Raw genomic sequence first — 21,443 nt, forward strand, 5'->3', positions numbered from 1 at the left:
CATTCTGGTCTTATGTGTCTTCCTCACTCTACAGTGGAAAAGTGGGAAGCAGCATGATCTACAGGATGTAAAGCACGACTGGGAAAATCCTGCGCTACCACTCTCATCCTCTGAAAATGGCTTATTTCCATGTGGATGTTACCTGTGTCCTATAGATGTTAGGTAGGTTTCTGATTCTGTGAGCTGCTGAAGGTAAACTAGGTTGGGATGCCTGTTAATCTGCCTTCCCAATTGTCCCTTCATCATCCCTTTTGCTACTGAGCCTTTCCCCATCACATGTCTGGAAATGAAGCAAGGCAAGAAGTTTGGGTGGTTCTGCTTCCTCAGGGGGCAGTGGAAGGAGTGGTGGTGGGAGAGGGGCTTTGTTCCAGTGACGGGAGGCACAGGTACCATGGGTTGAAAGCACGCAGGCTGCATTAATTTGGCTGAATCGGCCTCTCACAGTGTTGTAGTATTGGGGAGGCCACTGGCTTCCCTCCTTGTGTGTTCACAAAAGGACACAGGCTCAGCATGAGAGCAGCTGCAGTGCCACTGGGCACAGTCGTGTACACACCGTATGATGTAAGAGGTCTGAAATAGGCTATGAAGGATTTAACTTTGCATGTCTGCTCCTGTTACTGAGCCTATCTTCTGGGTGACAAGAACCTTGACATAGGAATAGCATAAAACAGCCTTTCACAGCAGCAACGACATCACCGTTTGTCTGTCCCAAAGTTAAACCCATCACAGGAAAATGTCCGAATTGTCTGCATCTGGCTTCTTTTAGTAACAAAGCTTCATTATAGGAGTGTCTGTCTCATGTACAGCAGTTTATGCAACATTGTTGATAAAGGAAGGGCCTGTGCACTTCAGGGATACTATGAAGAAAAATACTAATATATGGTCATTGAGTATTTTGTATTGAATAGTGTATTTGTATTGTAAACAAGTGTAGTGAACCACAAGGCATGAAGACAAATAAAAATGACTGTAGCTGGCTTTCTGTGTTGGGCCGAGTAATGATTGTGTCAACATCAGATCACTGCTGTAATAACCAAGGGCGGTCTCTGGGCAGCAGCTTTTACTTGATAAAGTTACAGAAGTATTAAGGTACAGTGACACGCAAAGGTGCAGGTGTGGTGTTCAACTGAGACAGCCACCTTCCTGGGTGGCTGCAGTGTTTAAGACTTGTTTGCATTGCAAATGTTGTATCTCCACATTTCTTACAGAGAGAGAGGTGCTGTTCCTTCTATTACAAACCACCAAGGCTGGCTTCTACCTATGGGAAACCAGCCAGTATAAAAGAACAGAGTATATGCTTGGAAGAGAGCATTTGGGTGCTTCCATTCCTAAATGTATATATCCTAAGACAACATTTTTCTTTGAATCTGGACTGAGTAGGTGTAATTATAAGCTGTATTTTAATCCAGTGGAGTGCCAGTGTGGAGTCCTGTGACAAGCACAGGAAGTGGTAGCTCCTGCCCTGACATGCTCACTCTTTTCCCCTCCCCCTACCACTGCTATGCCAGAGGTAGCTGCTTTCTCAAGAAAAGGGCCTTGAAATTAGGACTGACTTAGCTATAACCCTTATTCTCCTTCACTTGCTTATCCACATGTTCATTCTTCTGCAGGACGGTGCTGTGGTTAGTTAACAAGATTTTTCTTGAGCAGGTATGTGGCAGGCACCTCTCCTCTCCCTCTGTTCCCCCCCACTTTTATCCTCCTTATTTTAACTGAGAAGGGAGCTCTCCTGTGCTCTTCTAGGAGTACCGCAGGTCACTGGTTCCATGTTTGACTCTGGCACTGGCTGGCAATCTTTGCCCTAATTTCCATTTTTTTTCCAGAGTTGTCTGTCTGCAGGTGGGTACTCTGTGGTTTTCAGGGACAGGGTTTCAGTTTCCACCTGGTGTTTGACAAGGCTTCTGCAAAACTTGAACTCTGTAAAAGCCATGACATAAATGCTGGACTTGTTACCTCTGTGAGTGTTGCACAGGTGGCAAGAGTTAACTTGTCAGAGAAACTGGGTTATGATTTGCAAATCGGCAGTGCCAATTTTGGATCCTTGTGCCTCAGATCTTGCTGGATAGCAACACTTCAAAAAACACGGGCTCCCTGCCCAGAAAACCATTACTGTCAACATCTGCAAAATGATCACGGACTCCAACTGGACTGAACTCACTAGAATGAATTCCCCATCCTGGGACACTTAAGACTTAAGTTCTCCTCCTCCTGTCACACCTGTGACCTCTCCTTTCTAGCCAGTGTCCAACAAAGCTTGAAAGATTTCATTGCTGAGAGCACTGAAGAAGTACATTTTCTGAAACTGGACCCCAGAGACATGCTGTGGAACAAGGACAAGCCTCAAAGTCCACACAGGCAGCACAGACTTGCTGGGGACCATCTGCTTATTTATTTATAAAACAGATAATATTTTATTTATAGTTTATAGGGACTTTGAGGATCATTTGTCTTTTCTCTAACCAGTCTGGGGCTGTGATTGTACAGATCTCAGCATAGCACCTAATTTCAAATTTCACTGCCAGTTATTTTCTGAATTCATTTTTTTTTTAATGACACAAAGTATCCTCCTGCAAGAGTTGGAGAAAAGGATTATGGCAACTTACCTTGGATTTAGGGAAGCACAAATCCCTTAACACATCCCCAACTTGAAGACAGTCATCTAATCCTTTCTGGAATGGACTGATTTATTTCTGATTCAGGCCACATAAATTTACAGTGCTTCTTGCTTCCTCGCAGAAGAGTCTCAGCATTCCCAAAACAGCTCCATACTGATAACAGTCCTGACTTGCTCCTCTAACCTACAGTGCTCTTGCTGATGATAGCCAGAGCTTTCAGGAGAAATGTGCAGCTAGCTGAAGCTGAAATTGAAGGGAAAGCACACTACACTGCTGCTCAGATAGTATCTGTGCCACCTTCGCTACCCATCAGAGAAGACTGAATGAAGTCCTGCAGTCTTTGCTAGCCCAGGCCACTGAGACCCCACTGCCAGCTGAAGTGGCTGTAGCCACAGAGCTGTGGAAGGTGCAGCCTGACACCCTTGGAGAAAAAAAAATAGAAGTACCAGTGAATTAGAAAACACTTGGAAAGAGGTTATTCCCATATATTGCTTATCTGTGGAAGATAGGCCACACAGAAATGGTGTGACTGTAATGAACTCCCTGAGCTCCTGAAGAACTCCAGCTACCGTCAGATAAAGCACTTACATCCCTTCTGTCTTGTCAGGCAGGAAAAACAGCGTTTCTGATAATGAGCGTTTCACCACAGAAACTAAACTGCCCACCCAGGAGCACGAGGCTGGGACAAGCCAGCAGTGAACTGTGCTGTACGAACACCGGGTTCAACAACTGGCAGTTCTGTACCGACTAGTGAGAAGATAGACGGAAAGCCTGCTGGTTTGTATTCTACTGTTGCTGTTCTATGCTGAATCCTGTTTGCCTAATTTGTACAGAAGAACAGAGGTGAGAGGATGGCCATTCTGTAATGACCTAATGAAAATTCTTTTTGCTGTACTAGTCACCAGGGTTTCATTTTACTAATACCAGCAAGAAACAGATACTGGACAAAGTGAAGTTCAGTACATCATTGCATATTTGCATCTTCAAATATAAAGCGTTAATTTTTATTTTTTTACATTCAAAATTTACAGCTTTTATATCCAATTAAAAATTCCCATAAGTTAGAATACAATATGCATTATTTTAAATAAAGGAAGGTAACAGCAGTAGAATTCTGTCTAAAAATAGGATATTATGATGCAATTTAAAGTGTCACTTCTTCAAGTAGGTAAGAGCAAGCAGATCACTTAAGAATAAAATGACTGTTCTGGCACACAAAACCATCCTGGTAAGATAATGTTTACATATGCTGAGCAATTAAAATATATGTTTAAAACATGGACAAAATATTAGCTCTTTCAAAAGGTTGATACCCAAATAATGTCACATCAAGGCGTGTTACAACACTGTACCTAAAACTATCCTTAATTTATCTAAGATGCTTAGAGGAAATTTATACTGGAAACTGTTCCAAAGGAAACAAAAAGAAACATGTATCACAAATTAATCAAATAATGTTAATAGCTTGCTTGAAAGCCCTGCATATAATCCATACCACTGGCAGGAATTACCATGCGGTATTTATACAGACTTAATATTTATGATGAGGCTATTATGGATAGTTCCACTCTGGGTTTATTTGCATTTAAAAACTGTGATACTTATAGCCTGCAGCACAGCAAAGAAAAAAAATCTTTAAAAATGAGGGAAAGCTCTCCAGGAGAGTGCAAAGTGCATATTTTAAGGAGCGTTTTTTTTACACGTAGCTCCTTTTACAAATGCATACAACAAAGAGTGGGGGGTTTTTTTGTGGGTGGTTTTTTTTTTTTTTTTTACTACACAGCCTGACATGCGGCATATTTGTGCTTTTTAAAGGCTTTTTATTTAATTGCTGCTGTTCACTAGGATAACCACAAATCCTTGTATTTATCAGCCCTTTTGCATTCTGGAGGGGAGATAAAATGTAAAAATATGTCACAACTGCTTGAAAAAGGGGTCTCTTTTTTTTTTTTTTTGCTTTCTTATTGCCAGCAGCTGGTATTGGAATTGACAAAGTGCCTGGTAACCAGACTAATGTCACTCATTAACCGCCTCCTCTGTCAAAAGCGGGCAATGCGCAAAGCATTATCAGTGCATTACTATGTGGAGGAAAAACGATTTAAATACTGTATGAATCACAGAGCAACTTTAGAGAATGCTGGAGATACTTGCATTCTCTAACTGGAACGTTATTCAAATAATACAGCATCTCAAACCCAAGATGCTTTTGCAGTAACCTTCCCAGGCAAGGGCTGTTTCCTTAACAGAAACAGAATAGTGGTTTTACTTCTTAGTGCGAACTTGTTTTATCTCTGTATATATATTTTTTATATATATATATATTAAAATATATATTATATACACACACATATATATAGTTATATATATGTAAAATGCAAATGCAGATTTAATAATTTAAAAATAAGTTTGCATTCTAGATGGGTTCTTGTGTGCTTTAAAAACCTTATTTCCTATGGCATGAGCACATTTTGACTCAGCAAATATCATCTACAAGTTTTGCCCCGTTAATCCCACGATAGGTTACTCTGCTCGGTCGAACTAAGACCCCGTGGTTCAGCTTACAGGTGAAATAGCGCTTTTCCCCCACAGAGCCATCATTCTTCCCCTTGGCACTTCTGAGTTCAAGTCCGAGCCATATCCCTGGTGCAAAGTCTGTAGGACCAATGTACCTGATTGTCCCCATTTCATTGGAGCTGGTCAGCAGAACCTGAGAGCCTTCGTGCAGCTTCACTGGTCCCTCAGTGTTAGCTGTAGTAGTATTACTCCAGCTATGCCGGAACACAGAGCTCTTAGATCTAGTTGGGGGGGGAGGGGGGGAAAAGACCATTTTTCTATAAAACATCCAGGGCAAATCTGTAATTCAGTGAAGTGCATGGGGGAAAAAACTCACATCACTTTTTAAAAAAAAATTGGCTTTGATCTCATGTCACTGGCACAGTGTGTAATAATATTAACAGGCACACATGGCAGTCTGAAATACTTGGAAAAATCAGTTTCCTTTCACACGATGCCAGGATCTATGATATTTACTGTACGTGATAGTATTGGTACATTAAGCAGTACAAAACATGTTATTTGGGGCCTGAAAGAGTTTAGCCAAAACTACTTTTAGTGTGCAAGCGTCAATCAGGATCAGGAGGACCAAGTGAAACCCCTTAACAAGACCCTCTGAACTTCACCCAGCTGTGCAAAAATACAAGAATTTGGAGAGTACGCTGTGATGAATGACTGGAAAACAATTTTAATGCCAACCTGAATTCAAGGACTGTACTCCTGGATACCCGTGGAAAAATAGTCTACTACTGGTCCATTTTGGAAGGAAAAAAAAATGAACATGTAAAGGTCTAGACATCACACATGCACAAAGATTTTCTTTTGAACAAGAAACAGTAAAGCTAACAGACAGCTCACCCAAACATTTTAAACTCAGAACACTCACCTAACAAAGGAGTTTCTTCTGTTTATCTCCTTTTGTGAAGATGCAGAAGTGGTGCTTAGACTGCGTCTGAAACCTAAGTGGAAACATTAACAGGCTGTGTAGGACTTCTTAAAAAAAAAAAAAAAACAAAACCACACAAAACCACACACACCACACAAAACCCCCCCCACAGCTTTATGAGCTCGTATTCTTTGTGTTTTCTTTTATACTGTTTCCACCATATTTGCTACACATTCTCCCCTCCAATTTGGAAATTAAGAGATGAAACTTCTTATGAAATTAAGTGTCCATAACATGTTCAAATTTTCAGAGAGGACAGAAATTAAACTAAACAAACCGAACAAAGGTAATTTGAAGCAGCCTTTTCACAAAAAAACTTAGGTAAGGAAAAAAGAAAAATAACTACTTCAAGTATCTCACAAAAGTTTACTAATTTCATCTGGACCCCTTCCTACATGCGTCCCTTCACCAATATCAAGTTAGACTAAGGAGCAGGTTCCATTCATGGCCAACTCTGATTAGAATGCAATACAATAATAAGGGAAGAATGTCAACAATCTTAACTCTGACATCATTATTTCTGCCAGGATAGGGTTAAACAACATAATACTCCACAGTTCCTTCTGCAGGAAGGGACCAGCCAGACTATCAGCGGGCGTTTGGGTTCCTTGAGAACCTCTTGTGTTTTCAGAGAAGTTGGCTTTGTGCACTAGGTTCTGGTTATAGAACAGGAGCCTGTGGTAGGCTGCCTAAGCCAAATGACAGTGTCTTACGCTCCTACCTGGAAAAGTGTGATTTATTTTACTTGACGAACTCTCTGTGAGAGAATCCAGAGAACCTGTTAGTCTGAAAAGCAATAACACAACAAAGAAGTCATTTGAGCTCAACTCTGAACAAACCTACTGCTGGAGCCCTTCTTGTCAAATGTTGATTAAGGTCTGATGCTTTCCCTTCCCCGTCCACCCCCAAGAGATGCATTTCAGTTGTTGTCAGGCTGGTACGTAAGAAGTGCCTGGAGCAAACTAGTTTATTCGAATTACTTGCCTTTTACTCAGCAAGAGAGCATGTATAATTTTGAGGGAAGTTAACAGTTTGCCTGTGCTGGGCTATTCAGGGAAACAAAAGCAAGAACGTGTCTGGCAGAGTAACTAGATATAAACACAGGAGGAAAGAGCGCAGTATTCCTCAGATGTTCTCCCTGAAACCTAATGAAGGGACTACAAAGTGGTGGGTGCTTTGGTTCCTCTGTGCAATTAGCTGGAGTGAGAACAGTATTTCCAGTCACGTTCAAGGGCAGCTTCCTTTTATAACCAAATTTTGCTCAGCACATCAGGATTGGGTCATGAAAGTAAGGTTTAATGAACACTGTATCAGAAACGGAGGCCCTGGAATGAAAATACTTGAAGTGACTGCAAGAGAAACAGGGGGAGCTGCATTTCCAATTTATACTCTGCTTTCAAAAAGCTGATCTAAAACCCACCAGCTTTTTAATAGCGGTTATAAACTTCCATTAGCAGAGGAAAACATTTATTTCTTCCATTTCTGCTGCAAAACTTTGTTTCCCACTGGAAGGGAATGTATTAAGTAAGCGTTTAGCAACACAAACATTCACGCAGCTTCGGTGCTTACCTCTGTACACGAGACGGTGGTGCAAATATACCGTATCTGGGAAGACAACGGAAGTACTGAACGCCTCCCACAGAACCATCATTCTTCCCATGAGGCTTGTCCAATTCAATTCCACACCAGAATCCTACAGTTCAAAACAGTAAAATCACGGTATTTTGAACGAACCACCACAGGCTTTTCTTCATCTAGACAGCTGATACAGTTGGCATTCACACGCACCAAGGAAAACAGTTTCAAGTTAGAAACTGTCTACATAGTTATTGTATAATATTTATTATCTATGTAACTATGCAAAAATTTATATCAGAATAAATCTAAAGAGAATTATCTCAGCATTTTTATACGTTTTCAAAGAATATTGCCATTTTAATACAGAAAAGTAAAACCTTTGAGATACATATACACATATATATACACACACAAGCTGAACAGAACGTCACTGAATATGACAGTGGCTATTTGACAAACAGGAGACAGGAAAGAAGAGCAGTGGTGGTTCAAGTTTGCCTCTGTAGTCCTCTGACCATGTGATTTGTGTCTCATCTGAGATCATCAACAGTAAAATTAAAGTTTTGATGTTAATTTATTCTTTCTCTCCATCTAGCAAGTTCTAATTAATACAAATTGCGAGGCTGGTTGTATGATATTGAGAGAAGAGTGTAAGAATCAGAACTGGCCAGCAATTCATCTCGTGCAGAACGCTGAATAGGCATCAAGATGTTAATAAGCTTGATCATTCATAACCTGTGATAAATGTGAGCTAATTATGTAAAGGTGCTAAATTTCATACTCCATTAGCAGTCCTTATGCTATCCATCCCCCAAAGATTCAAAATTTAATTCGAGTCACTTGGTACGAAGGCACTAGATAAAATGGTAATTCTAATTATCAGCTCAAGAAGCTCAGGACTGACAGTTTATGAATTAGAAGGGCTCAGTACATCAGAAGTTCTCCCCTTCCTCTTTTTAGAATTAAATAAAGATCTGCATTGCAGCAAAAGAAATAAAGTTTGGGTAATTTCCAGAGCTTTGATACATATTACAATTGAAATATTTAAAAAATGCATCTGTTACATTTTCTATGAATTACTGGGTTTGCAAATGGTGAAGATTTATCATCTTTCCATCCTTGCTTCTTACAATACCATGTTTTTCTCCAGAAAAATTTCATTCCCTAATTGGGGGGGGGTGAGGAGGGTGGGGAGGGGACTTACTTACACTGACAAACAGCTTTCTGATGTTACAGCGTCTTTGGAAAACCAGTCCTTTTCTCATTGTTTACTTTGTAAGCAACAACATGAAGGAAAGACATTAAAGTGTAGAATCACCTAATCACAGTATCTTAAGCAAGGACTGCCTACAGCAAAACTGGGGGAAGGGGCGAGAATGAAAAAGTACGTAGCTTGTTCCGCAGTCTCCCATTCTGTCATTCCAACTTTTTTTTTTTAAATATTGATGCCACCAAGTGTCAAGATAGAGTATTGCTGCTTACGTATCAATCAAATGGACTTTATTCACTTACACCAGCACTTACCAACTGGTTTTGCATTTCTCTTGCAATAATAAGATTATAGATAAGGACATAAAGAACATAGAATTTGGTTACAAAGAATAAGTATTCAGAAATTAGTTTTCGTAATGTAGAACAACTCGCTTCTGTTTGAAAGCACCTGGCTTCACCGCAGTGTGGTTTTTTAGCAAGGAGAACGGAGGGAGGAGCTGAAAGGGAGGATGAGAAAATGGTGGTAGAGTTTGGGGCTTTTGGAGATGCTTGTAACTTTTCATCTGTGCTGTGACCCAAAGGTTTCTCAGCTAAGATTTAAATGTTCATAATTACCCTCTTAAAAAGGCCAAGAAGAACCAGTCAAGTATACAACATAAGGGTACCACTACTGCAAGAGATGAGCTGTGTCAAAAAGGCTGACTACAAAAAGGAGTAAAGGCATGTGATCTCCATACACTGTATACCACTTTGGAGACTAAACTGGGGATTTTCAGAAAGCTTTGTAACAATACCTACCGTTTCAACATCAAAATATTTCTCCTAATTAAGGTGTGTTAGTGGGCAAGTAAAAGTCATATTTTAAACCATTATTTTTTCCTGGCAGTTGCATTAAAGTAAAAATTATTGAGTGAAACATAGGAGAGAGAAAGAACTTTAAAACAAACTGGTAAATTTAGAAATTTTTTGGAGGGAGTGAAGAAAGAGATGGGAGTTCTCTTCATGTTCACATCCTCATATGCAAACTATTCGATATTGATTCTACAACATATACAAAGAGTATTGCAAATACCTGGTGCAAATTTGGTCGTCCCACAAAACCTGACAGTGCCTGTTCTCTGTCCTACTACCAGTACTCTGTCTCCAACCTGAATTTCCCCATCAAAAGGATTTTTCCTCGTAGCTGGAGAACTATACAACCCTGTTCAACAGAAGAACAAGATCTGAAATTAGTGCCATTATATTTTTAAAATTTAAGTCAGTCTTAAACAGTGAGCCAACTGATTGGCAAACAGAGTATCTATCTTTAACAAGGCATAGCTTTGACACGTGGCACACACCGCAAATTTTGTTCAGACAAGGAATCGCTTCGCTTCAGCATGAAAACTGTGGACTACAGCCTTTTCTCTACAGTTGGAAGGTACAGTGACCAGCTGTAAGAACACTTTGCCTATTGAAGATGTTCTAAAAGCTTTTTTAAAAGTTGCCAAACTTAAGTTTATGGTTAAACTACTTCCCAAGTGTCTCACTTGAACCATCTCAGATTCTGAAGCAGCACAAGTAGTTCTATGTATTCAGTACAGCAGCAAGCTCCCACCTGTGAAAACACAGCTCAATACAACAGACCATACCAGCACTAATTTTAGATGAGACAGAAGACACTCGAGTCACTGCCTTTTTATTGCTGCTAGTTGAGTTCTGCTTCTTGGAGTAATTCTGTTTGCCTTCCAAGGAGGTAGTAGAAGAGGAAGAGCTGCTGTACCCAGGAAAACCTAAAAAGACATAAATGGCAATAGTCTTTCAGAGATCATACTCATAAAAGGACAGATTAAGCAGAAGGGAACGCTTCTGTAAGCGGGTAGTTGGTTATCTGTTCTCCACAGTGGGCAGAATACAAAGCAAAGAGCCAAATTAAGAGGTTGTTAAGCAGCATTTACACAGACACCCATCAGGAATGACATGGGTGCATCTGACCCTGCCTTGGGAACTGGGTGACAGCCGAGTGCTGGAATAGGCTTCCAAAAGCCCCTTCTGTGTTACTCTATGAAAGTTCTTCCCAACAGTCCCAAGCATATTTATTAAGATATGAGAGCCTCAGTAATAAGAGATCACACCACCACACTTCCATCATCCAGCCTATTAAAGATTTGATGAAAAGTGGAAAGAAGGTGATATTATATGACTGAATTATTGTCTGGATTAAAGCCTACTATATTCCATTACATACTGTATTAATATTAAAATATGAACTATAAAATAAGAATGGGGAATAAATCATTTTTATCTCCATTTGCAAACCCTGATGTCTAAACTGTCTGATAAGACTTATGTTCAGCTTTCCTCCTTCCTTTTCAAGCCTCTCCCCAGTTCTCACCTTTCCTACCCCCTTCTGCCCAAAATGAGGCAGGGTACAGCAACACATGCCTATACCTCAGGTTCTCAATGTGAAAATTTAAGATAATACTGCTTGTCAAACTTTAATGAATTAAGCCTCTTGGAATTCTGGAGTTTTCGCAAAGCACCTCGATATTGACACACGGTTAGTATGTTCAATATAATTTAATCCTCCAATTTGGCAAAAAAAAAAAAGTAAAGAACTGCAGAAAGGCAAATGCAGCGGGTCAAAGCAAAAGCTTATGTATCTGGGGATGGAAGTCTAAAGACTGGCTGCAGCTGTGCTACAATCAAGAAAATGCAAATTACTAAATGGTGACTAAACAGGCAACCTTCAACTGCAAGTCCAAGCTAAAAATACACGTGTGCATTTGCGAACACGTACTACAAGTCCGTATTTAGAAGTCAGTCCAGTGATGGATTCCCTGGAGGTCAGACTGCCTACCACTTTTACATGAACACAACAAAACCTGCTGATGCAGCAATACAGAAACTAAGTCACTCATTGAGAGGCTTTGTTTTGTGGGAAATCATGGGGCAGGAGAAGGAAGAGCAGAAGGGACTTCAGCAGGTCCTATAATCCTCTTCCATCGGGCAAAACAACTATTTGCTAAATCACTCCTGACAGGTGAGTGTTTGACCTGGTCTTAAAAACCTCCCATCAGGGAGACCTCAGGACTTGCTCAGCAATATATTTCACCACATAATTATCTGTTCTCTTACAGGGGTTTCCCCCTTAATATAAAACATAGATTACCAAAGTTTTAGCTCAAGATTTCTTACTCTTGTTATACATGCAGAATGGGTTATACTGTTCTTTGTATTTGAAAGCTTCCCGTCTTATCCCTTTAATCTTCTGTCTTTCTAATCACACAATCACAAATTCCAACAGTCTTTTCTCCTAAATCATGTCTTGCATCTCCAGTTATTGTGGTGGTTTCTCTGAATTCTCTCCAGTTGATTTGCATTTTTTTTGAAATGTGGCGTCTAAAACTAGATGCAGTGCTTTAGCCGAGGCCTTGTGCCACGTGAAGCATCCAGGTTGCATAGTGTATCTCACGGCTGACGCTCCTTTTTATACATTCCAATATGCTTCCCCTTTGCAACAGCATGACATGGATGACACACGTTTACCTTGCAATACTCAGTACTCCCATGACCTTTTCTGCAAAACTATTACCAGGCAGATCATTCCCAGGGTGTATTTATACGGTTGATTGTTTCAGCCTTGCTGCATAACTTTGTTGTTGTCCTTACTCCTCTCCATCTTCCCTCCCACCCCCCCAACACCTTTTTTCCAATTTGTTAAGGATTATTTGGGGGGAGGTAGGGGTTTTTTTAGTGTTAAGCCTGTCAAATATCTGCCAGGCAGCACCTGCATATTTCATTAACAGACTTTCTATCCCTAGTGTCCAAAAAATAAAACAAAATAAATTACCAGACTCAGCACAAACCCCAAGCTGAAACAGCCTTCCTGTTTGACAAAGAACCATTGACAGCTACTGTCTAGGTTGGATGGTGGCTTTTCCTAAGAGTTCTGCACCAGCACTATGGCAGTATCACCTAAACAACTAGATCCCAAAATGAGGCCTGACTCCACAGCACTTAGAGCCTGTGAAGCCTTTAGAGTCCTAATCACAGCAGCTACCATATTGTATCCATCAGACTGAGACGCCGTACTGCCAATTAATTGCTCTGTGTGACCAGAACCCGAAGAACAAGCCATTAAATGTCTCCATGAACAAAATGTTGGAAAACTCTGTCTACACAAGTTTTTTAGCTCGCCTCTGAAAAAGTATCGTATAGGATACCTTAAATACCTTACAGTAGTCTCTTCCCCAAGTCTCTTCCTCACCACTGTTCACTGGAGGAGGATATGAAAAGATGCTTTTCTTCAAAAAAGGTATATTCAAATTCACACTTCAAATTATTTCAAAGAAATACTGCTTTTGCCAACACTTGCAGTATGATTTTATAGACAAAACCTCAAAGGAGACACGATTTTTACAGATTGTTAAAGACACCCCTGAAAGTGGAGTCCCTTTATGTTTGAAGTTCACCACACAAAATACTGATGCAGTAGAAGTCACTATCCAATTCTGAAACTAGATAATTGCAGAGAATGATTCATACATAAAAGGAAATTTTTAAGCTAGAGTTTCGTTTTTCATATTTGAGGCTTGTTACTATGAGTCTTCCACGACACAATGCCAAGACTGTTAAGTGCTGTTAGACGCGTGCTTCGTTACACAAGCTTGAACATACAGATATGGGAGAGAATAAAAATTCCAACAGAATACATGCATAGTCCTTCATCAAAAACCAAGCAGTAATGATACAGGGCAAAAGGTCTCCCTCAGAAACCTAAGAAGGTAATTCTGCAGATCCTCTGTAAGATCATTTACTAAGAGACAGCTTTAAGGGCTTGTCTATATTCTTGTCTGTGTATTTGGGTAGAACCTGTTACCAAACCCACACAGAACGCCAGCCAAACATCCACGCAAATTACTCTTGCTCCTAGGAAACTAAATGTGTACAGCCTGCTTGGGACTTCAGTACAGACAGGCAAGGCAACTCTTTCCTGTAGTGTAGATACAGGACTTTGTTAGAGAGGTAAGGCAGTAATACTTCTTCCTCTGTCCCACCCAAAATTTTTCTCAAGATGTTAAAAAATTTAAAAAAAATTGAGTTACCGTCTTTTGCAGGTACAGTTTTTCCCCTGTTAGCAGTCATAAAGTTGGCTTCAGAAGCACTGTCTTTTTTTGCACTATTTAGGCCTATAAAAAGAATATACACAATTAAATATATACGGCCTAACACAAACAAGAATTCTTCAGGAAAGTCATGTACAAAAACAACTCGGCAGATTTGCACATCAGTAGATGCATGGATAAAACAGATAAAGCTATACAGTTTCTCAGGCTCTTGATAAATGGGTAAAACAAGACTGCAGAATTGTTTTGATGGATAAGCACAGATATTAAACCCCTTAACCCATTAAAACAGTCCAAACAATCTGTTTATTGTCTGGCAAGATAGTCTGCAAAATATTAATGTTTATATTGAAGTTTTACTTAAATCTTTCAAACATTTACATCTATTATATACACAACATTGACTTTTATAGTACTTAAGGTATACTATTCACTAGTATTAATTTCACAATTTCTGCATTAAAAATTACACATAAAAGTTTTGAGAGAGATTTGAGACCAAATCTTCATTCAATCTACAACTAATGAAGTACGCATGCCAATATGATTTTTAAGAGCCTAACTCTTAGAGCAGCAATGTTGTGATATGCATATAAACTAGTACTGCCACATAAGTTACAATTTGTGAACAGTCATTTTGCATTTCTGACAGTTTCCTACCCTAACTCAATGAAGAACAAGCTTATCTATGATTTATCCCCTCCCTGTCATGAAAGAAAAATCACATCTTTTTTATTTAACTGCATTTCTTGGCTTAATTCAGCTACAGTGACTGAACTAGTTTGCAAAGCTACTGTATTTTCCAAAATTTTATGGTTTAGCCATTAAAGGCATCAGATCAAAAAACTAGTGTTTGAGACCAACAACACATTTCTCAACTTGATCACAGTAATCCTTTTTCTAAAAACTTGAAAAAGACCTATTATCATCAGTCTGATGGGTTATTCAAATCCAGTAGAAACCAATCAAATTTGAAAATCTCTATGTAGTACTATCTCTTGCTTTCCAGGTTCTAACCGTATCTACAAAAAGCATATTAATTTTTCTTGGATCACTACAAACCCACGTATTGCAGGAACAAAGTTTAAGGGAAAGAAACGTAATGTGGTGATGCACGTAAACACTGCAAAACGAAGTTCTGCCTCCGCAGCTTCAGCCTCCCACTCCAGCCTGTGAATCAGCCAGGCACATTAATTCTAATGGACCTTTCAACACAGGAACATCTTAGGAACAGCAGCTTCCAGGTTACTGCTGGTGGTGTAAGCTCTGCCGGGCAGATGATGCATAACTCACTCTGATTTTTACCTCAAGAAAGTATCAAATGTTTAAAATTTACAAAGATACATATGTACCTTTATGACAGAAAAGGTGGTTTATGACTAAACTGTCTGAAACACACCGTCTGTGACAAAGGGAACAGTCCTTTCCATCGTTTAACGAGATACAAACAACAAACTGAAAAATATTTAACAGGAAAAGTCAGTTTAAGTCTGCTCCTAAGCAATACTCCCAACAAACCGATTATTCTGAGAAGCTTTTTATGTAGGATGTCTATTTATCAATAGCTTAATTCTTGTGCTAATTGTAAATACAGATAATTAGGGCTTACTTCCCCCTCAATCTATGTAGAGAAGAGTTACATAAATCATCCAAAATGATGCCAAAATGCCTCCCTTCTACCAGCCTGGCACACTGTTTCTGTACCCTGCGTATTACTGGTAAAGAGTGGTTTATGGTGCTAGAGTAAATTCAATGAGAATGTATGCATAGCTTCCATCCCTTAAGCTGTGCTGCCTTAGTATGAGTCACCTAAACAGGGTTCAAAAGGCAAAATAAATGTTCACGTAATGTATTTAATGACATGATTATGTAGCCAGCCAGGCACGGGGCCAGGTTATGCGTGGTGGGCACTGTACACAGCAGGGAAGAGTCTGTACTCCAAACACCTTGGAACCTAAACAGATGAGAAAAGACACATCATTCTTACTTCACAACGAGGGAACTTGAAGTAATTGGAATAAATTACTAAAAGACTACACCAGAGCCAGAGACTGAGCCTGCAACTCCAATCAGCAGACTGAGGCTGTATTACAGGGGCATCCTTTCTCTTCTAATTTTCCTTTGGTTTTACTCAGATAACTTAATGAGCAAATAAAACACAACCAGTTCCTTGATCATTTTGCCAGGAAATAAATTTCTTCAATTCCTACATATAAAGGTGTATATAGATTAGTTTCTAGACTTTCACTGATTTCAGTGAGATGTGTCAAGTTACTCAGCAAGATCTTTGTAAAAGAAATCACGTTTTGTTTTGACATTTAACTGATATCACAGCCAACCAGAAATTACTTTAAAGGTTCAAGAATAAACAGTGGTGAACTTTTTTTTTTTAAATAGAGTACATAAAGACCTCTATTAGTACATCAGATCACTCTCATCACTAAAGCAATTACACACGTCATTCCAGTACCAATTTAAAGGCTACTGAATGAATATCTAATACTGAGAACACATAGCTAATAAATATCACCTCCTCATCCCAAGTGATGAACTAATTCCAAACGAGTATTTTAAAAGCAAGATTTACATGATTGGTGCTAATTCTTGAAGATGAGTATCTCAATCCTGTCTCAACATACACGAAAATACTCACCAGAATTCACTTTGGAAGTTATGTGCGTCACATCTATTTTCTTGGATTTGACCAAAGGTAGAGACCGCGTGGAAGAACTTCGTACAGAGCTTTTTTTGTGATCAGAAGCCTTGCTTATTTTAGAAAGAGGTGCAAAGATACCTGGAGAGACAATTGTATGTGCCAAAAAAAGAACCAGGAGTAACATTAATACAACAAAACTTTCTGGCTACTATCTCTTACCTCAATTAATTTAGGGGATTTTTTTTCAGCCACGATCATTGCTGTGCTGTCAAAGCACTTGTAAGGGGAGGAAGGACTAGCTCAAATGAACAGTGAAACCAAAAGACTTATCAAGCAACTTGAACAGAGTAATACAGGAAGTCAGTAGAACTATCAATTAGAATCTGTGTCCTAATGGTAACACTCAGTCTCCACTGTTACAAAACGCAAGACTTTGTATATCATGACTGTCCATGACCAATTAAAATACCTCAAACTGGAAGTTAGAAAACAGCTACAGGCATAAATCTCTTAAAGGAAGGCAAAGCAGGTAAAAAAACATGGCCATTATTGTTACAACACAAAAAACAACTTCAACAATATAGATAGAAAGACAGGAAAGACTGTTATCTCACAGTTTCAAGGAAATAACCAGAAATTTTGACTGGTTGGTTGGTTCAGTAGTTTTGCAAATAGTTGAGGCCAAAATACTAAGAACAGTTAAAAGTATCAATAAAACAAACAAAAAAAGCACTAAAAAGAAAAGCAACAGAATTTGTTATCTGTTTTTATTCTCCCCAAAGGTTCCTATCTTCCAACACTTTTTTTAAAATTAAGGTTTTAAAAAAAATGTAAGAAAAAATTAAAGGTTATACCGCGTTTCGGTGCACACTTGAAGTACTGGACTTTTCCAACACTTCCGTTGTTCTTTCCTTCTGGTTCATCCAGCTCTATGCCAGCCCACTGGCCACTGGCAAATTCCGTTGTGCCACAGAATCTTAATGTACCAACCTAAAGCAAAAAGCACCAACACAGAATGACTTTGTTAAACAAGTATCATCCATGAGAACATAGGATAGATGATGGAGACAGCAAGTCATCTCCAAGCTTTTGACCGGAATGGAGACATACAAACATAATCTCCCTCATTTATTGACATTCCTATCTTTCAATGCCAGCCAATACATTTTCCAAAACGTGTTAGTCCTTCTGTGTATGTTTTGTATTAAACAAAAGCAGTGGTTATTGACAGATCTGGTAACAGAGAAGAATTAGGCAGTAAGCACCACTGTACAATGCAACTCCAAGTCAGCAAAGTACGGGGGGATATGCCTAACAAGGTTTTACTTTCAGTGTCTTCCACAACAATAGTTCCAGAATCATGGCTAGACATCTTGCTGAACTGGAGATTCCATGGAAATCCTAGATAAAAAAATTCTATAAATATATCTCTGTGCGTATACATATATACATATAAATATATATATATTTATACATATATTGCAAAGGTTAAAGGGTAAACTTCAGAGCATACTTAATTTTTTCTTTGGAAAAGATTCACAACTCTTTTATTCCCTCCTTATGATTAAACAAAATTTTAAAAGCCAACAAATGTTTTAAACATTTTGTTGTTGTTTCAATATATATAATACCAGATAAGTAGTATATCAAGAATATCAAGACAGACCAGTCTTGCTGGTGGACCTCAGCCTCCACAAACGTACATTGTAAGTTCACACACTTCAACCAAATGGGAGGAATAACTAACAGAGATGCATTTAACATTGATTTAAATTCATTTTTATATTTGATTTTTAAATTAGTTTTAGTAATAAAAACCTTTGCTCTTTCAGTTGCTCAGTTTTCATTATCTCATGTGACCTTAATATTATTAGTTCATTTTTTACTATGACTTCACTGTCTAATCCAGCCCTCAGAGAGTAAACAGACAGAAACCATTTTTTTTCTTTACTATAAAACCTTCCAGCTACTCTTTCTTAAAGTTCTGTAAAGAAATAAACATGACCCAGACTCTGTTCTTCTTTTACTGTGAACATCTCCTTTAAACTTGATTGTTGTCAGCAGGTACACCATACTAATCTTGACCCAGACTTTTTAGCTACCAACTCAGAGATCAAATTCCGCCAGAGGAAGTTTGGCCAAGTGGCCTAACAGATCCCCACCCTCCAGGCACCAGCCAAAGGACACTTTCCAAGCAGAGGGAAGAGACCAACAGGCATCTTAAATTGGAGGTGGAGATGGCAAAACTGAGGCTCCAATTCTGCGCAAGCCCCAGGACTTGCACAAGCAAGGAGCAGAGGACATCCTGCACATGAGAAACACAGCGGGAACAGGATACAAGAGTTTTCTCCCAGTTACTGGTTTGCCTCCACTCACATTTCGTTGAGTGCCCCTTCAGATCACATATAATCCAGCACAGCAGGAGCCGGTGAGGCTGGGGGACCCTAAATCACGTACACATGAACACCTGCTTACACAGCTTTCGACCCTGTCAGACAACTAGAATGGCAGGTGCAGCAGGAATCAATTTTCCCTCTGGCGTCTACTGTGCCTGGCTTTCAAGCTTCATTACAGCTGATGCGGTAGGAGACTGCAGAAGCAGAAAAAAAGAACAGGAATCCATAAACGTTGCTCATACAAATGCTGCCGTTCCAGTGTCCTTGTCCCAGCTTCCATATTCCAGAAATGAGAACTGATCCAAAAGGAGGTTAAGAATTGGGCACCAATTTCATCATCCTGTTCTCACTTTTGCTCCACCCTGCACACATTTATGAGTATCAAGGGAGAGGGGAAGAGATCAGGGCTGAGATCAACTTCTCCATTCAGACAAATGGAGACAGTGGGTGGGAAACGATGTGGGAGTAATGCAGAACAGCTCCTCGCACACAAAGAAAGGAAAGGAAGAAAGCAGATGTGGAAAAGGAAAACCAAAAAGTCCAATCACATTCCTCCTTCTCACCTACTGTATGACAGCTCTGGTGGCGCCCTTAAAAAAAGCTAGATGGAAAGCCCTGCTGGCCTTTGGCAGCAGCAAACCAGCTTCCAACAACTTCTTAAAAACACTCTAACAGCATACTCAATTAAAAAAAAGGTAACCAAACCCAGGAAGCTTTATCCATACATGGTAAGCACATTACAGTACAGACAGTACTATGGGCCTTACTTGGAGAAAAGATACACAAGAGGACTAATTTCTTCCCTTTCTTGCTATAAAGCCTCCATTACTTGCAGTTATATTATCTCCCCTTGCTTTCACTGTGCAATGACTTTCTGTAAAAGAAACTTCCATGAACTTCTCACTGTCTTTAAAGACTAAGCAGCTTCCTGTACATACTTTAGTTAAAATGCCTTCTGCATAGCTAGTCATTCCTTCACTTTTCCTGACCCAATTTCAAGAATACACCAAATGAAAACACAGAATGGAAGCTGCTTTGCACTCTCAGTGGAGTTCGCTTTAGAACACTTCAGTTGTGATAATTACAAATCTCCAGTTATACTAGTAAAATTATTAAAGGTAAAGTTACTCAAACATAAAATCTGGCTCACAAATGTCTTCAATATTTACCAGAAAAATATTTGAAATCTGTAAGAGTTCTAGCACTCTTAAGTAATTTCAGAGCCCTTGCTATCAAGAGCAAATAAAAGGTATGAATGCTAACTGCAGTAACAATGTTACATTTTTCAAATACATTTTTTAAAATGTGTCTAGCAAGGTATCTTAAAAGCTATTCACAGTTGAGCTGGACCAGCATTAGCTACATTCTCATACTTCCACAGAACATTGGAACAACCCCAGTGGCACAGCACTGCTTCAAAGACTTTAGCTGCGTTGCACTAGAGAAAGAGGGTTACTATAGGCTAAGGAGAATTACAGTTTTCTTTTACCACTTTCTGGAAACTATCAGGGGTAATTCACAAATGCATACTCATAACTGAAAGCTGGGCAACTCACAAAGTAATCTGTAAATTTTACCATCATTTTGATGTGACACCAAAAAATGTTAATAGAAGCTGAGCCATGCTGATGTACTATAGGAGACTGTTAAAAAATTGTTTACAGATACCAAATGCAGACCGTGCCTGTCAAAACAGCTTTTCATAGTAGTGACTTTCTTTAACACATAACGGTTTGGCTTACTGCTTTCTGTAACCAGATCCTTACTGCCATCCAGAGCTCATGCCTTCCAGAAAGTGTTTTAGACCCTCAAATTTGAGGTATGTCTCCAAAGGGGTAAATAAATTGACTGTCCAGAAACGATGAGAGTAGTATCAGGTTGCTCATCATACCTTCTGTCCTGCAATAACAACACGATCTCCCAGTTTCAGGCCAAGCGACAAAAGCATGGCCTTGCCTGTGACATGATCGTAGTTTGGAATCATGGCTTTTGAGATGTCACATGAGAGAGGCACTGCATCCAGCAATATCTGCTTGATTTCTTTTGCACTGGCCGCTGCATCTGCCATTTCCAGTGGCATATCTACTGGATCAGGAACCACATCTGCCGGAATCTGCCCTTTGTCATTCTGTAGAAACATAACATAGCACAGGATTTCATGTTGTGACAAGAGAAACCTGATCACGCAAAGCAGTTTATGAAGTTTTTAATCCTCTTCATTACATATTTTTCCTAGAATATAAACGACTATAAAAACATCCACATTTTCAAATAAGGATGCCAAAACATCCTTAGATATACAAACTAGCATTTACAGTGTCTTATTTTCAAAAGTGCTAAGTTACCAAAATTTTTAATCTTAAGAACGTTACTAGTACT

General features: G+C 39.3%; 2 protein-coding genes across 12 annotated transcripts in view; one reads left to right on the top strand and one right to left on the bottom strand.

Annotated features, from left to right (window-relative positions):
* Window positions 1-978, top strand: part of ALK (ALK receptor tyrosine kinase) — a 324,766-nt gene extending 323,788 nt beyond the window's left edge. Inside the window, exon 30 of the mRNA XM_054822404.1 lies at window positions 35-978. The gene's annotated coding sequence lies outside the window, so the exon portion shown is untranslated. The remainder of the gene's footprint in view (window positions 1-34) is intronic.
* Window positions 979-4,357: 3,379 nt separating this feature from the next.
* CLIP4 (CAP-Gly domain containing linker protein family member 4) overlaps window positions 4,358-21,443 on the bottom strand; it is a 33,446-nt gene continuing 16,360 nt past the window's right edge. For 9 of the 11 annotated variants that reach the window (XM_054822157.1, XM_054822154.1, XM_054822153.1 and 6 more), the window contains 10 exons: window positions 20,956-21,192; window positions 17,523-17,658; window positions 16,666-16,806; window positions 13,992-14,075; window positions 10,536-10,676; window positions 9,977-10,105; window positions 7,684-7,807; window positions 6,836-6,900; window positions 6,055-6,127; window positions 4,358-5,410 (listed from right to left, as the gene is read on the bottom strand). In XM_054822157.1, coding sequence (XP_054678132.1) covers window positions 5,089-5,410; window positions 6,055-6,127; window positions 6,836-6,900; window positions 7,684-7,807; window positions 9,977-10,105; window positions 10,536-10,676; window positions 13,992-14,075; window positions 16,666-16,806; window positions 17,523-17,658; window positions 20,956-21,192 — 1,452 coding nt within the window. In that variant the 3' untranslated portion in view covers window positions 4,358-5,088. Of the gene's footprint in view, window positions 5,411-5,867; window positions 5,918-6,054; window positions 6,128-6,835; window positions 6,901-7,683; window positions 7,808-9,976; window positions 10,106-10,535; window positions 10,677-13,991; window positions 14,076-16,665; window positions 16,807-17,522; window positions 17,659-20,955; window positions 21,193-21,443 lie in introns of all 11 variants that reach the window. The other 2 variants (XM_054822162.1, XM_054822161.1) reach the window with 2 other exon arrangements.

Source organism: Grus americana, chromosome 3, assembly GCF_028858705.1.
Source record: "Grus americana isolate bGruAme1 chromosome 3, bGruAme1.mat, whole genome shotgun sequence".
NCBI classification, from domain to species: Eukaryota; Metazoa; Chordata; class Aves; order Gruiformes; family Gruidae; genus Grus; species Grus americana.